We start from the raw sequence: 13,850 nt of genomic DNA on the forward strand, positions 1-13,850 counted from the left end.
TGCACTCCAAGGTCTCTCACTCCTTCTACCCCTCTCAATATCCTCTCATTTATTGTGTATTCCCTCGCTTTACTTGCCCTCCCCAAATGCATTACCTCACACTTATCTGGATTGAATTCATTTGCCACTTTTCCGTCCCACTCAACCAAACCATTGATTTCTTCCTGGCGTCTAGGGCTATCCTCTTCACCTATCAACTACACAGCCAATTTTTGTGTCATCAGCAAATTTCCCAATCATGCCTCCCACATTTAAGTCCAAATCATTAATATATACCACAAACAGCAAGGGACCCAACACTGAACGCTGTGGAACGCCACTGGAAACTGCTTTCCAGTCGCAAAAACATCCGTTGACTACTACCCTTTGATTCCTGTTACTGAGCCAATTCTGGATCCAACCTGCCACATTCCCCTGTATCCCGTGGGCTTTCATTTTACTGACCAGTCTGCCATGTAAAATCCATGTAGAACACATACACTGCACTACCCTCATCAATCCTTCTTGTTACTTCCTCAAAAAACTCAATTAAGCTAGTAAGACATGACGGCCCCTTAACAAATCCATGCTGACTATCCCTGATCAGTGGCCTTTCTAATTGCAGTTTATCCTGTCCCACAGAATAGATTCCAATAATTTACCCACCACCGAAGTCAGACTGACTGGCCTATAATTATTTGGCCTATTCCTCGCACCCTTTTTAAACAATGGTACGTTGGCAGACCTCCAATCATCTGGTACCTCTTCTGTATCTAGTGAGGATTTGAAGATGATCCTCAGTGCATCCGCTATTTCCTCCCTGGCTTCCTTTAACAACCTGGGATGCAATCCATTCGGCCCTGGCGATTTATCCACTTTCAAGGATGTCAGACCCTCTGGTACTTGCTCTCTCATTATGCTTATCGTATCTAATATTTCACACTCCTCCTCTTTAACTACAATGTCTACATCAACCCTTTCCTCTGTGAAGGCAGAGACAAAAAACTCATTAAGAACCCGGCCCACATCTTCTGCATCCACACATAAGTTTCCTTGTACATCTCTGATAGGCCCTACCCGTTCCTTAGTCATCCTCTTGCTCTTAATGTACTGATAAAACATCTTTGGGTTTACCTAGATTTTACCTGTCAATAATTGTTCATGTCCTCTCTTCGCTTTTCTAATTTCCTTTTTAACTTCACCCCTGCACTTTCTATACTCCTCTAGGCTTTCTAAAGTATTAAGATTTTTGTGATCATCATAAGCTTTCTTTTTCTGTTTTAACTTACCCTGTAAGCATCTAAATAACCAGGGGTCTCTAGATTCGGCAGTACTGCCCTTTATCTTTGTGGGGACATTCCCACACTGTGCCTGTAGTATCTCGCGTTTGAATGCCTCCCACTGGTTTGCCACAGATTTTCCTTCAAGTAGCTGTATCCGTCCACTTCCGCCAGATCACCTCTCAGTTTCTTAAAATTTGCCTTTCCTCAATTTAGAACTTTTACTCCTGTTTTATCTTTGTCGTTTTCATGATTATGCTAAAACTGACTGTATTATGATCACTATCTCCAAAATGGTCACCCACTGTTACTTCATCCAATTGCCCAGCTTCATTACTGAAGACTAAATCTAGAATAGTGCCCCTTTCATTGGGCTTGTTATGTGCTGGCTTAAAAAGTTCTCGAACGCAGTTCAAGAATTTTGTCCCCTCTGTGCCCTTCACACTGTTTGTATCCCAGTTGATATTGGGGTAGTTGAAACCCCCAACTATTATTGCCCTATAGTTTTTACTCTCAGAAATGTGCCTACATATTTGTTATTCTACCTCCCTATCACTATTTTGGTGTCCATAGTACACTCCTAGTAATGTGGCTACCCCTTTTTTTATTTCTGAGCTCCACCCATGTGGCCTCATTTGATGATTCATTTAGCATATCATCCCTCCTCAAAGCTGCTATCGATTCCTTAACCAATAATGCTACACACCCTCCTTTTTTATCTCCCTCTCTATCCCGCCTGAAAATTCTATATCCAGGGATGTTGAGTTGCCATTCTTGCCCCTCCTTAATCCAACTTCCCATTATAGCAACGATATCATGTTGCCATGTGCCTATCTGTGCCCTCAGCTCATCAGCTTTATTTGCTATACTCCTTGCATTTAAATAAATACTCTTTAGCACTGCAAAATTCCCGTGCTGCACACTTTTTAACCTTTGCTTCTTTTAATTTTTGCTAATTTTCTGCCTCCTGTTCCCTGCCCTGAAATTGACCTAAGACTGCGCTGATTCCCATCCCCCTGCCAAGCGAGTCTAAATCATCCACAATAGCACTAGCAAACCTTCCTGCAAGGATATTTGTTCCAGTCCTGTTCAGGTGCAGACTGTCCAGCTTGTACAGGTCCCACCTTCCCCAGAACTGGTCCCAATGCCCCAGAAATCTGAATCCCTCCCTCCTGCACCATCTCTCCAGCCACACATTAATCTGGTGTATTTTCCTATTTCTATCAAGGAGCCATAGCAAAACTGGAGTCAATGGGAATCAGAGGGAAAACTCTCGCCTGGTTTGAGTCTTACCTAACACAAAGGAAGGTGGTTGTGGTTGTTGGAGGTCAATCATCTCAATCCCAGGACATCACTGCGGGAGTTCCTCAGGGTAGTCTCCTAGGCCCAAACTATCTTCAGCCGCTTCATCAGTGACTTTCTCTCCATCATAGGGCGGCACAGTGGCGCAGTGGTTAGCACCGCAGCCTCACAGCTCCAGGGACCTGGGTTCAATTCCGGGTACTGTCTGTGTGGAGTTTGCAAGTTCTCCCTGTGTCTGCGTGGGTTTTCTCCGGGTGCTCCGGTTTCCTCCCACATGCCAAAGACTTGCAGGTTAATAGGTTAATTGGCCATTATAAATTGCCCCTAGTGTAGGTAGGTGGTAGGGAAATATAGGGACAGGTGGGGATGTGATTGGAATATGGGATTAGTGTAGGATTAGTATAAGTGGGTGGTTGATGGTCGGCACAGACTCGGTGGGCCGAAGGGCCTGTTTCAGTGCTGTATCTCTAAAAAAAAAATAAAGTCAGAAGTGGGGATGTTTGCTGATGATTGCACAATGTTCAGCACTATTCGCGACTCCTCATATACTGAAGCAGCCCAAGTCCAGATACAGCAAGACCCAGATAATATCCCAGCTTGGGCTTATGTGTGGTGCGAATGTTACTTTCCACTTAAGTGCCAGGTAATGACCATCTCAAACAAGAGAGAATCTAACTGCCTCCCCCTCCTCCTTGAAGTTCACTGAATCCCCCAATATCAACATCCTGGGAGTCACCATTAACCAGAAACTGAACTGGACCAGCCATATAAAAACTGTAGCTACAACAGCAGTTGTTGGGAATCCTGCGGCGAGTAACTCACCTACCGACTCGCCAAAGCCTGTCCACCACCTACAAGGCACAGGTCAGGAGTGTAATGGAATACTCTCCACTTGCCTGGATGGGTGCAGCTCCAACAGAAGCTCGACACCATCCAGGACAAAGCAGCCCGCCTGATTGGCCCTGAGAATGCAGTCAGCTATATATGCAGAATCATAAACTCCAGCTCAGTTATATGGTTTATAATATCAGCAGAAACAAACCCCATCTGTCAGAATGAACATGAATCAGTCCTGTGATTAACAGCAGCAATAACAGCAGAATCCAACTCCTGCAGTCACTTGTGAACTTGGTGTGTCAGCAGGTGGGATAGCTGAGTGAATCCCTTCTTACACCCTGAACAGGTGAACAGCCTCTCCTGAGTGTGAATTCGCTGATGTGTCAGAAGGTTTGATGAAGTCGTGAACCCCTTCTCACACACGGAGCAGATGAACAGTCCTTTCCCAGTGTGAACTCGTTGGTGTGTCAGCAGCTGGGATAACTGAGTGAATCCCTTCCTACAAACAGAGCAGGTGAAAGGCTTCTTCCCAGTGTGAACTCACTGGAACTCACAGTAGCTCGGATGACTGAGTGAATCTCTTTCCACAGACACGACAGATGAAAGGTCTCTCCCCAGTGTGAAATTGCTGGTGTCTCAACAGAGGTGGTTGACTGAGTGAATCCCTTTCCACACATGGAGCAGATGAACGGCTTCTCCCCAGTGTGACTGCGTTGATGAATTTCCAGCAAGGATGGGTAATTGAATCTCTTCCCACAGTCCCCATGTTTACATGGTTTCTCTGTGGTGCTGGTGCCCTTGAGCGTCTCCAGGTTGGAAGATCAGTTTAAGTCTCGCCTGGACACAGAACATATGTACATTTTTTTTTCCCGAGCTGTGACAGTACGATGGTTTTTTTCAGGCTCCTTTCATATTCAAAGTCCGATGATATTCAGATCCTGATGAAATGAGTGATTCTGTCCTATCTTGACATGATGTTTAGTTTGAGTTTCCCGTTCTGAAATCTTCCCCTTCTAATGCCCTATAAAAGGAGTTTGCAAAAGTCATCACGGTCAGTACAGAATAGAAATTCAGAACAGACAATTCTACTTCCTATGAAACATTTTTTTTTTATCTCTTGTTCCTCCAAAGCTGTAAATCCCTGTCCCACACACTCTCCCCCCCCCCCCCCCTGTGCTGAAATCCAAACCCATCGCACCATCTCTTTCCTCCACTACCAGTTTTCCCCCTCTCTCTCTACTCTGACTAAGTTCAGTTCTCCAGTCTCTGTGTACAGTGAGAATCAAATCAATGAGTCAATGATTTTCTCTCCTGGTCACGGGGAGTTTGAATCCCCGCCCACTCTGTTCGCGCCAAAAATGGCCGCGCATGCGCTCTGCACTCCGCTCAACCAAGATGGGTGTTTAAGATGGGCCTGTTCCCGGCAAAAAGCCCCGAAACTGGAAACGCGGGGACCTGGAGATTCTTCTTCAGGGCTTGCGGCCGACACCAGATGTTTCTGAAACCTCCTCGCCCCGCCCTCCAGCTCGATTCACCCGCTGCAAGAGTGGCTCCAGCACTTGCACAGCTCTGATCAAAGTGACACTGCACATGCTCCAGATACAGTTCAGCATCGCGCCTGCGCACTGGGTTCCTCTGTGAACAGGGCAGATTCCTTTCCTCAGGGGAAGGTTCAGAGACTTCGGCCATCTTTGTAAGGGGTGACAAAAGGGTACAAGTAAGCCAACAGTAAAATGAAAATATACCTACAGAAGGACTACAAATGAGGTCCATAACAACTGAGAAAGGATAAAGACTGTTTTTTTTACAAAATAGATAATATTGTCAAACGTCTTACAGGGCGTAGCGTCCATGTGGAGCAGACTTGCCACGAACAAAGATGGGGTTTGCAAATCCCCGAGGACGTCAGACATTCAAGCCCCGATCGCAGCCGGTGCGCATGCGCGAACGGGGACTGTTGGAGGCGTGTGGAGGAAAGTTTTTCGCATCGAGAAATTTGAACGGGAAACGGTTAACGGTCGCTGGTGTTGCCATGGCTGCGGGGGCGGGGCTTGGTAACGGCGCGCGCCGGCAAAGGTGGGCCATCGTGCTCGAGCTGGGTAGCAGCAGGTGAGCGGCCAGGAGCAAGGCCGCGGGGAGAGCCTGGGGCTCGAGTGGGAGTTGGCAGCCGGCAGGCCTCTCTCTCCTGGGGAGGACACCACTCTGACTGGAGCCACCCAAAACACTGAAACACGGGGATTTTAATGCCACAGCCTCTGAGGGGGAGGCAATGGGTGCGAGAAAACCTGGTTGATAATTACTGAGCTTGGATGGGTTTTGGTGTCTCCAGTGGGTGGGCTTCAGATTTTCCACCAGTCCCTTTGAGGAAAGGACTGGCTGCAAGTTTTTACTAATTCATTCTTGGGATGTGGGCATCGCTGGTAAAGCTGGTATTTATTACCCTGTCCCTAGTCACCCCTTGAGAAGGTGCTGGTGGTGGGCGGTCGCCTCCTTGAACCGGTTTCATACGACTGAGTGGCTCGTTCGGTCACTTCAGGGGCAGTTAATAGTCACCCATGTTAGTGTAAGACTTCAGTCACATATACAGGCCCAGACCGGGTAAGGACAGCAGGTTTCCAACCCTCTGGGGGTATTAACAATGTATTTTATGCTAATTGCAAGAAAGTGGTGTTGCCAGCACTTTATCCCTTTGCTGTTTATGGGATCTTGCTGTGCATAGCTTGGGCTGCTTGCACTATCCTACATTACAAGAGTAAGTACACATTTTAAAGATGCCCAATTGGCTGAAAAGCACTTTGGAACATCCTGAGATCAGGAAAGGTGCTATGTAAATGAACGTTCTTAGGCAATCCAGCAGCTTCATGGTCACTTCTACTGACAACCAGCTTTTTTAATTCCAGATTGTGATTTTCAATTCTCAAACTGCCATGGCAGGATTCGAACTGTCAGTCTCTGGATTAATGAAACAGAACCACAACTGAGTGCTGCGAGACAGAGTGCTTAATTTGGGAATTTGGTAAGTGTGGGAATTTCAAACTTTGATCTCTTTCTAAAATCTAGTCAAGATTCCATTTAGCTTAACTTTAACATTAAATTGTTGTTCCTTTCAGTTTTAGTTAATGTTAAACCAGCTGCCTGCTAGTGTCAGCTGCACAGTTAGTTCCTTAGGTAGTTAGTTAGAACTGGGTCCCTCGTCAGCAGGGCCTGACTCTGGTCTCGAATTCTAGATAGTATAAATACAGGAGGTTTTGCTAACACACAAAGTAAGCAGCACAAAGATCTTCTCGCTGTGAGACAGAGTGCTGAACATGGGAATTTGATAAGTGTGAGAATTTGGTGCAGTGAGGGAGGAGGTGCTGTTCTGGTCTTTTATAGAACAAGCAGTGATCCAGGAGAAGGAGCTGGGGACAGTGAGACCTGAGAGCTGAAGCCCAGAGGCACTAATTAGGAAACAGGTAGGTGACTAGTGAGTTTTTAAGTTTTTTTCCCCTTTCTAACTGGGGGCAGTAGTTTAAACTGGTACTGGGGAGATAAATCTGTTAACTAGTTAAATTACTTGATATCACTACAAATTATCAGTGATATTTCTAAACTTGAAGGCTAATTAGTTAAGTAAAACACAATAGAGATGGCAGGGCAGGTGATGTGTTGCAGCTGTAGCATGTGCGAGCTGGTGGATACCAATGTGATCCCTTGCAACCACATCTGCAGTAAATGTTGGCAGCTCAAGGAACTTCGGCTCAGAATTGATGAGCGAGAGTCCAAGATTCGAACACTGACACATCAGCAAGAGGGAAAGTCACCTGGATGCTTTGTTCCAGCAGGCTGTCACACCCCTTAGGCTGGATACTTCAGATTTGGTCTGTGGTCAGGGATAGGAGGGTGTGACCACGAATGAGGCAGGTATGGGATCCAGAAGGTAGCAATGGAGGAGCCTCTGTCCCCACAATTGTCCAACTGGTTCGAGTTTCTTGCAACTTGTGTGGACAAGAGCAGGGACTGACCAAGGCACCATGGTGCAGGGGGCCATTCAAGTGGGGGGAATAAAAGGGAATGTCGTTGTAGTAGGGGACAGTATAGTTCGGGGGATAGATACTGCCAGGAGTGTTGGTCTCAAAGGCTGTGCTGCCTGTCCGGTGCCAGGGTTAAGGAATCTCCTCGGTGTTGGAGAGGCACTTGTCGTGGTGCACGTAGGTGCCAATGACATAGGTAGGACTAAGAAAGAGGTTCTGCTGAGGGAGTATGAGCAACTAGGGACTAAATTAAAAAGCAGAACCAGAAAGGTAATGACCTCTGCATTATTACATGAGCCACGAGCAAGTTAGCTAATGGTAAATAAGATCAGAGAGTTGAATGCGTGGCTGAAAGATTGGTGTGTGAGAAATGGGTTTTGGTTCATGGGTCAGTGGCACCAGTATTGGGGAAAGAGGGAGCTGTACCATTGGGATGGTCTTCACCTGAACCACACTGGGACTAGTGCCCTGATGAATTGTAATACTAGGGCTGTAGAGAGTGCTTTGAACTAAGTAGTGGAGTGGGGTGGGGGTTGTGGCAGAGTGCTTTTATGTGAGGGGAGATTTGAGAAGTTAAAAAGAGAAAGGACAAGGCAATCGTGGAGGGTAGCAATACGGATAATGGTAACCAGAGTGTGACATGAAGAGACAGACCGTACAAAGATAAGAGTGCACCAGCAAATATGGTCAGAGTTGGGAAAAATGGCTTTAAGCTAACAGAGGGGAGGAGGATTCGGGTGAAGGGTGATTTAGAAATCCAAAGATAAAAGTTGAGGCAATAGAAAAAGTATATTGATGTGGGTAAAGAGAAACTGAGTGGGACAGAAAAGGACTGAGTTTAACAGTAATAGTCCATGCAGGGAATAGTAGTTAAAAAAAAATTTGTAGTCACTTTATCTGTGCGGCACATCCGCAATAAGATCTATGAGGTGGCGCAATTGGAGATAAATGATTCAGATCTCATCATCATTACATAGACATGGTTACACGGTGACCAAGGTTGGGAAATAAATATCCAGGATACACAATAATTTGAAAAAGACAGGCTGAATGGAAAAGGAGGAGGAGTAGCCCTAATAAGAATGGATGGCATAAGGAGATTAGCGAGAAAGGATCTTGGCTCAGAAAATCAGGAAGTAGAATCAGATTGGGTGAAGATAAGGAATAGCCAGATTCAAAATAGCTGGTGTGAGTAGTTTATAGGGCACCTAACACTCGTTATACCGTAATAAAAGCAAAATACTGCGGATGCTGGAAATCTGAAATAAAAACAAGAAATGCTGGAACCACTCAGCAGGTCTGGCAGCATCTGTGGAAAGAGAAGCAGAGTTAACGTTTCGGGTCAGTGACCCTTCTTCGGAACTGACACTAGTCACTAGTTATACCGTTGTAGTTGTGGGGGACTTTGATCTTCATATAGACTGGACCAATCACATTGGCAAAGGCAGTCTGGAAGATAAGTTTTAGAATGCTTTTGTGACAGTTTCCTGAAGCAATTTGTTATGGAACCAAATAGGGATAAAGCTATTTTAGATCTAGCATGTGCAATGAGGCAAGATTAATTAGTAATGTCGTAGAATAAGATCTACTGGCAAATGGTGATCATAATACAACTGAATTCCACGTTATAAGTTTGAAAACAACATACTCCAATCACAGAGAAATCTTAAAGCCAATTATGTAGGCATGAGGGGAGAGCTGGCTAAGGTTGATTGGGTAAATAGACCAAAAGGTATGGCAGTCAATAAACAGTGGGAAACATTTCAAGAAACAAGTTAAAATGTTCAACAAAAATACATTCCATTGAAAAACAAACACTGAGCGAGAAAGGAATTAATGATAGTATTAGATGACTAGGACTGTTTTCTTTGGAGAAGAGAAGGTTGAGAGGAGATTTGATAGAGGTATTTAAATCATGAGGGGTCTGGACAAGGTAGATAGGGAGAAACTGTTCCCCTTGGTGGAGGGCTCGAGAACCAGAAGGCACAGATTTAAGGTAATTGGCAAAAGAAGCAATGGCAACATGAGGGAAAAAATTTTCACGGAGCAAATGGTTAGGATCTGAAATGCACTACCGGAGAATCTGGTGGAGGCACGTTCAATTGAGGCATTTAAGAAGGAATTGGATTATTTGAAAAGGAAGAATGTGCAGGGTTATGGGGAGAAGACTGGGCAGTAGCACTAGGTAAACTGCTCTTTCGGAGAGGTGGCGCAGACATGACAGGCTGAATGCCCTCCTCCTGTGCTGTAACAATTCTGTGACCAGCATTGACTGGTTAGACTGTTTGTGTACTGTGTATTTTATATCATTCTGTGTAATCTCCTTTTTACAGGGGATTAGGAGAGGATTTGCAGATGGGAAACTCAAACCAAACATCACGTCAAGATCTGACAGAGTCACTCGATTCATCAGGACCAGAATATCACCATTCTTTGAATGTGGAAGGAGAAATGTTTGTCTGTTCTGTCTGTGGGAAAAGATTTCAACCATCAATGTGACAGGAGAAGCACCAAGACACACACACCCCTGAATGAGAGTGTTCCAATACACTGACTGTGGCAAGAGCTTTAAACAGTTACGCAGCCTGTCAACACATCACCCCATTCACAGCAAGGAGAAACTATACACAGGTTGTGTGTGTGAACAAGGCTTCAACTGATCATCCAACCTGGAGAGGCACAAGGATAGTCGCACCATGGAGAAACCGTGGAAATGTGGAGACTGTGGGAAGGGATTCAAATGCCCGTCCCTGCTGGAAACTCACCGACGCAGTCACACTGGGGAGAGGCCATTCACCTGCTCCGTGTGTGGTAAGGGATTCACTCGGTCATCCCACCTGCTGACACACCAGCAAGTTCATACTGGGGAGAGGCCATTCACCTGCTTCATGTGTGGTAAGGGATTCACTCGATCATCCAGCCTCTATACACACCAGAGACTTCACATAGGGAAGAGGCCGTTCATGTGCTCTGTCTGTGGGAAGGAATTCACTCGGTCCTTCAACCTCAAAACACACCAGCAACTTCACACTGGAGAGAGGCCGTTCACCTGCTTTGAATGTGGGAAGGGATTTAATGCTTTATCAAACCTCCTATCACATCAGCGAGTTCACTCTGATAAGCGAACGTTTAAATGTTCTGACTGTGAGAAGAGCTTCAAAAGCACAAAGTATTTACTGAACCACCAACGCACTCACACTGGGGAGAGATGGTTCACCTGCTCTGTGTGTGGGAAGGGATTCACTCAGTCATCCCGCTTTCTGAGACACCAGCGAGGTCACACTGGGGAGAGGCCATTCACCTGCAGTGTGTGTGGGAAGGGATTCATTGACTCATCCGAGCTTCTGATGCACCAGCGAGTTCACACAGGGGAGAGACCGTTCATCTGCTCTGTGTGTGGGAAGGGATTCAGAAAGACATCCCACCTCACTCAACACCAACTTGTTCACACTGATAAGAGACCTTTTAAATGTTCCGACTGTGAGAAGAGTTTTAAAAGTAAAAGCAATCTGCTGACACACCAGCGAGTTCACAGTGGGGAGAGGTCGTTCACCTGCTCTGAGTGTGGGAAGGAATACACTGCTTCATCCGGCCTTCTGATACACCAGCGAGTTCACACAGGGGAGAGACCGTTCACCTGCTCTGTGTGTGGGAAGGGATTCAGAAAAGCATCCCACGTCACTGAACATCAACTTGTTCACACTAATAAGAGACCTTTTCAATGTTCTGACTGCGAGAAGTGTTTTAAAAGTAAAGGCAACCTGCTAAAACATCAGCAAGTTCACAAGTGACTGCAGGGTTTGGATTCTGCTGTTATTGCTGCTGTTAATCACATCCAGAACTTAATCCTGACTGGAAGCCTGTTTCCATTTGGGTTTTCACAAGGCTCAGGATGGGCAATAAATGCTGGCTTTGCCAGCGACACCCACATTCCGTTACAGAATAAAAAAAAAGGCCACTTTTTTTGTGGTAAAAATCATTGATTTAGACTTAAATTAAGGGGCCATGATTAAGGAGTTTGCAGATGACACAAAAATTGACCGTGTGATTAACAGTGAGAAAGAAAGCTGTAGACCACAGAAAGATGTCCGGGGACTGGTCAGGTGGGCAGAAAAGTGGCAAATGGAATTCAGTCCAGAGAAGTGTGAGTTAATGCATTTGGGAAGGACAAACAAAGCAAGTGAATGGTAGGATCCTGCAGAGGAACAGAAGGACCTTGGAGTAAAAGTCCACAGATCCATTTATGTAGCAGGACAGGTAGATAAGGTGGTCAAGAGAGCATACGGGATACTTTTATTAACAGAGGCCGAGAGTATAAGAGCAGGGAGATCATGTTAGAACAGTAAAAAAAAAAGCACCAATCAGACCCCCCCCCCCCACATACAGCTAGAGAACTGCGTACTGTTCTGGTCACTACATTTAATCAATTATAAAGTAAGACTGGATCAGCTAATTAGCATAAATTATCAAATTGTCTTTTGTTTTATCATATAATTACAGTCAGCGTTCAATGAATCATTCAGATCTGGGGAATAAAGTTAAATAACAAGGGATAGTGACAATAAAAAGTTAAAATCTGAGATACATAGATAACGTGTTTAAGTAAAACATTGAACTCCCTAAAAAAAAAAAATGTGACATCACGAAGGAAGCAGCTGACAAGTGAGTAGCTGATGAATCTTTATTTAAATCTTAGGTTTATTCCGGTTCAGTTAATTAATAGTCTAATAAATAAAGGTTTTGCAGGGCATCTCAGCCCAGTGGTGTGTACATCCTATTTCACGTGGGGACTAAGGACACTTCGCATGTCCTGGATAACCACATGTACAGGAATTGTCACCCGCAACATGAAGCCATGGGTAATGGTCGAAAGGTGTTTTTGTGACTGAACGGCTGCTCCAGTGGGGTTCTGCATGGTTCACTACTATATCAATATCGATGTCCGTATATATCAATGATTTAGACTTTAACGTTGGGGTCATGATTAAAATGTTTGCAGCCTTGTGGTTGATAGTGAGGAAGAAAGCTGTAGACTGCAGGAAGATACCAATGGACTGGTCAAGTGAGCAGAAAAGAGGCAAATGGAGTTGAATCCAGAGAAGTGTGAGGTAATGCATTTGGTGTAGAGGAACCGAGAGACCTTTGAATGCATGTCCATAGATCCCAGAAGATAACAGGACCAGTAGATTAGGTGGTTAAGAATGCATACGAGATACTTCCCTTAATGAGCCGAGCCAAGGCATAGAATACGAGTATTTCCAGCATTTTCGGTTGATGAATGGTCACAGACTTGAAATGTTAACTCTGTTTCACTCTCCGCGGTTGCTGCCAGACCTGCTGTGTATTTCAAACATATTCTATTTTTAATTACAAGAGCAGGGAGGTTATAAAAGATCTGAGAAAACACTAGTTCAACCACAGCTTGAGTACTGCGTGCAGTTCTGGTCACCGCATTACAGGAAATCTGTGATTGCACTAGAGAGGATGCAGAGGAGATTTACAGAGGATGTGCCAGGAGAATTTTAGCTAGGAGGAAGGATTTGATAGGCTGGGTTTGTTTTCTTTGGAACAGAGGAGGCTGAGGGGAGATTCAATTGAGGTGTTTAAAATTATGCGGGGTCTAGACAGAGTGGATAGGAAGGACCTGTTTCTCTTAGCAGAGTAATCAGTGAGAGGGAATGCAGATTTAAAATTGGCAGAAACATTAGATGGAGAAATCATTTCACCCAGAGGGTGGTGGGGGTCTGGAACTCACTGCCTGACAGGGTGGTAGAAGCAGAAACACTCTCTCATTTAAAAAAACACTTTGGATATGCAGTTGAGGTGTTGTAACCTGCAGGGCTACATACCAAGAACTGCAAAGTGGGATTACTCTGGATAGCTGTTTTTTGGCCAGCACAGATACGATGGGCTGAATGGCCTCCTGTGCTATAAATTTTCTCTAGTTCAATTCTGACAGTTGGGGTTTGTTTCTGTTGATAACTGGACTGAAGGTTAATTCAGGATCGATTTGAAATAAATCAGAGCAAAATAGTTCTAATGAAATGTCACTGACCTGAAACATTAACTTTGCTTCCCTCTCCACAGATGCTGCCAGACCTGCTGAGTATTTCCAGCACTTTTTTGGTTTTATTTGAAATAAATCGGCTTTGGTTTAAACACATTGTTGTAGATTTTTGTCCTTCTCACCTGAGTGTTTAACATCACCCGGCTGGAGCTCAGAAAGGACAATCTGAGGGAGGATTGTATGGCAGGAACAGAACTTCAGCCTGGACACAGTCCTTCAGGGCAACACTGAGAGGGACAAACGGCACTTTGGTTTATCTCCTCTCTCTTCACTGACAGCCAAGTCCCTGCGTGGGTTAATTATGAGGCCTGTAAAAATGTGTCCCTCCCGCTCTCTTCCATGGTTCAGAGCTCCTGGGCACGGAACAGAAGG

The 13,850-nt window shown here is 45.1% G+C and overlaps 3 protein-coding genes across 10 annotated transcripts in view; 1 reads left to right on the top strand and 2 right to left on the bottom strand.

The window, feature by feature from the left end:
* LOC137348557 (zinc finger protein 239-like) overlaps positions 1 to 2,595 on the bottom strand; it is a 6,800-nt gene extending 4,205 nt beyond the window's left edge. Inside the window, exons 1-2 of the mRNA XM_068013856.1 lie at positions 2,553 to 2,595; positions 96 to 190 (exon numbers count right to left, since the gene is read on the bottom strand). Of these exons, the coding sequence (XP_067869957.1) occupies positions 96 to 190; positions 2,553 to 2,595 (138 nt within the window). The remainder of the gene's footprint in view (positions 1 to 95; positions 191 to 2,552) is intronic.
* The window catches only part of LOC137348993 (zinc finger protein 229-like), a 22,370-nt gene extending 16,970 nt beyond the window's left edge, over positions 1 to 5,400 (bottom strand). For 3 of the 5 annotated variants that reach the window (XM_068014235.1, XM_068014234.1, XM_068014233.1), the window contains exons 1-3: positions 5,236 to 5,400; positions 4,854 to 5,087; positions 2,553 to 4,419 (exon numbers count right to left, since the gene is read on the bottom strand). The gene's annotated coding sequence lies outside the window, so the exon portion shown is untranslated. Of the gene's footprint in view, positions 1 to 2,552; positions 4,420 to 4,853; positions 5,088 to 5,147 lie in introns of all 5 variants that reach the window. The other 2 variants (XM_068014237.1, XM_068014236.1) reach the window with 2 other exon arrangements.
* On the top strand, positions 5,015 to 13,570 carry LOC137348992 (zinc finger protein 235-like). 4 transcript variants are annotated; one of them, XM_068014230.1, is made up of 3 exons: positions 5,015 to 5,507; positions 6,299 to 6,414; positions 9,745 to 13,570. In XM_068014230.1, the coding sequence occupies exon 3, from the start codon at positions 10,108 to 10,110 to the stop codon at positions 11,200 to 11,202; it is 1,095 nt and encodes a 364-aa protein (XP_067870331.1). In that variant the 5' UTR covers positions 5,015 to 5,507; positions 6,299 to 6,414; positions 9,745 to 10,107; the 3' UTR covers positions 11,203 to 13,570. The 4 variants fall into 4 exon arrangements, with proteins under 4 accessions (XP_067870331.1, XP_067870330.1, XP_067870333.1 ...); XM_068014229.1 differs by having other exon boundaries at positions 5,015 to 5,474; XM_068014232.1 differs by lacking the exon at positions 5,015 to 5,507 and adding an exon at positions 5,517 to 5,671.
* The last annotated feature ends 280 nt before the right edge of the window (positions 13,571 to 13,850 follow it).

Source organism: Heterodontus francisci, chromosome 34 (assembly GCF_036365525.1).
Source record: "Heterodontus francisci isolate sHetFra1 chromosome 34, sHetFra1.hap1, whole genome shotgun sequence".
NCBI lineage: Eukaryota > Metazoa > Chordata > Chondrichthyes > Heterodontiformes > Heterodontidae > Heterodontus > Heterodontus francisci.

Excerpts from the sequence above, each read along its gene's own strand:
- LOC137348992 (XM_068014230.1), top strand. The coding sequence starts at position 10,108 with ATGGAGAAACCGTGGAAATGTGGAGACTGTGGGAAGGGATTCAAATGC.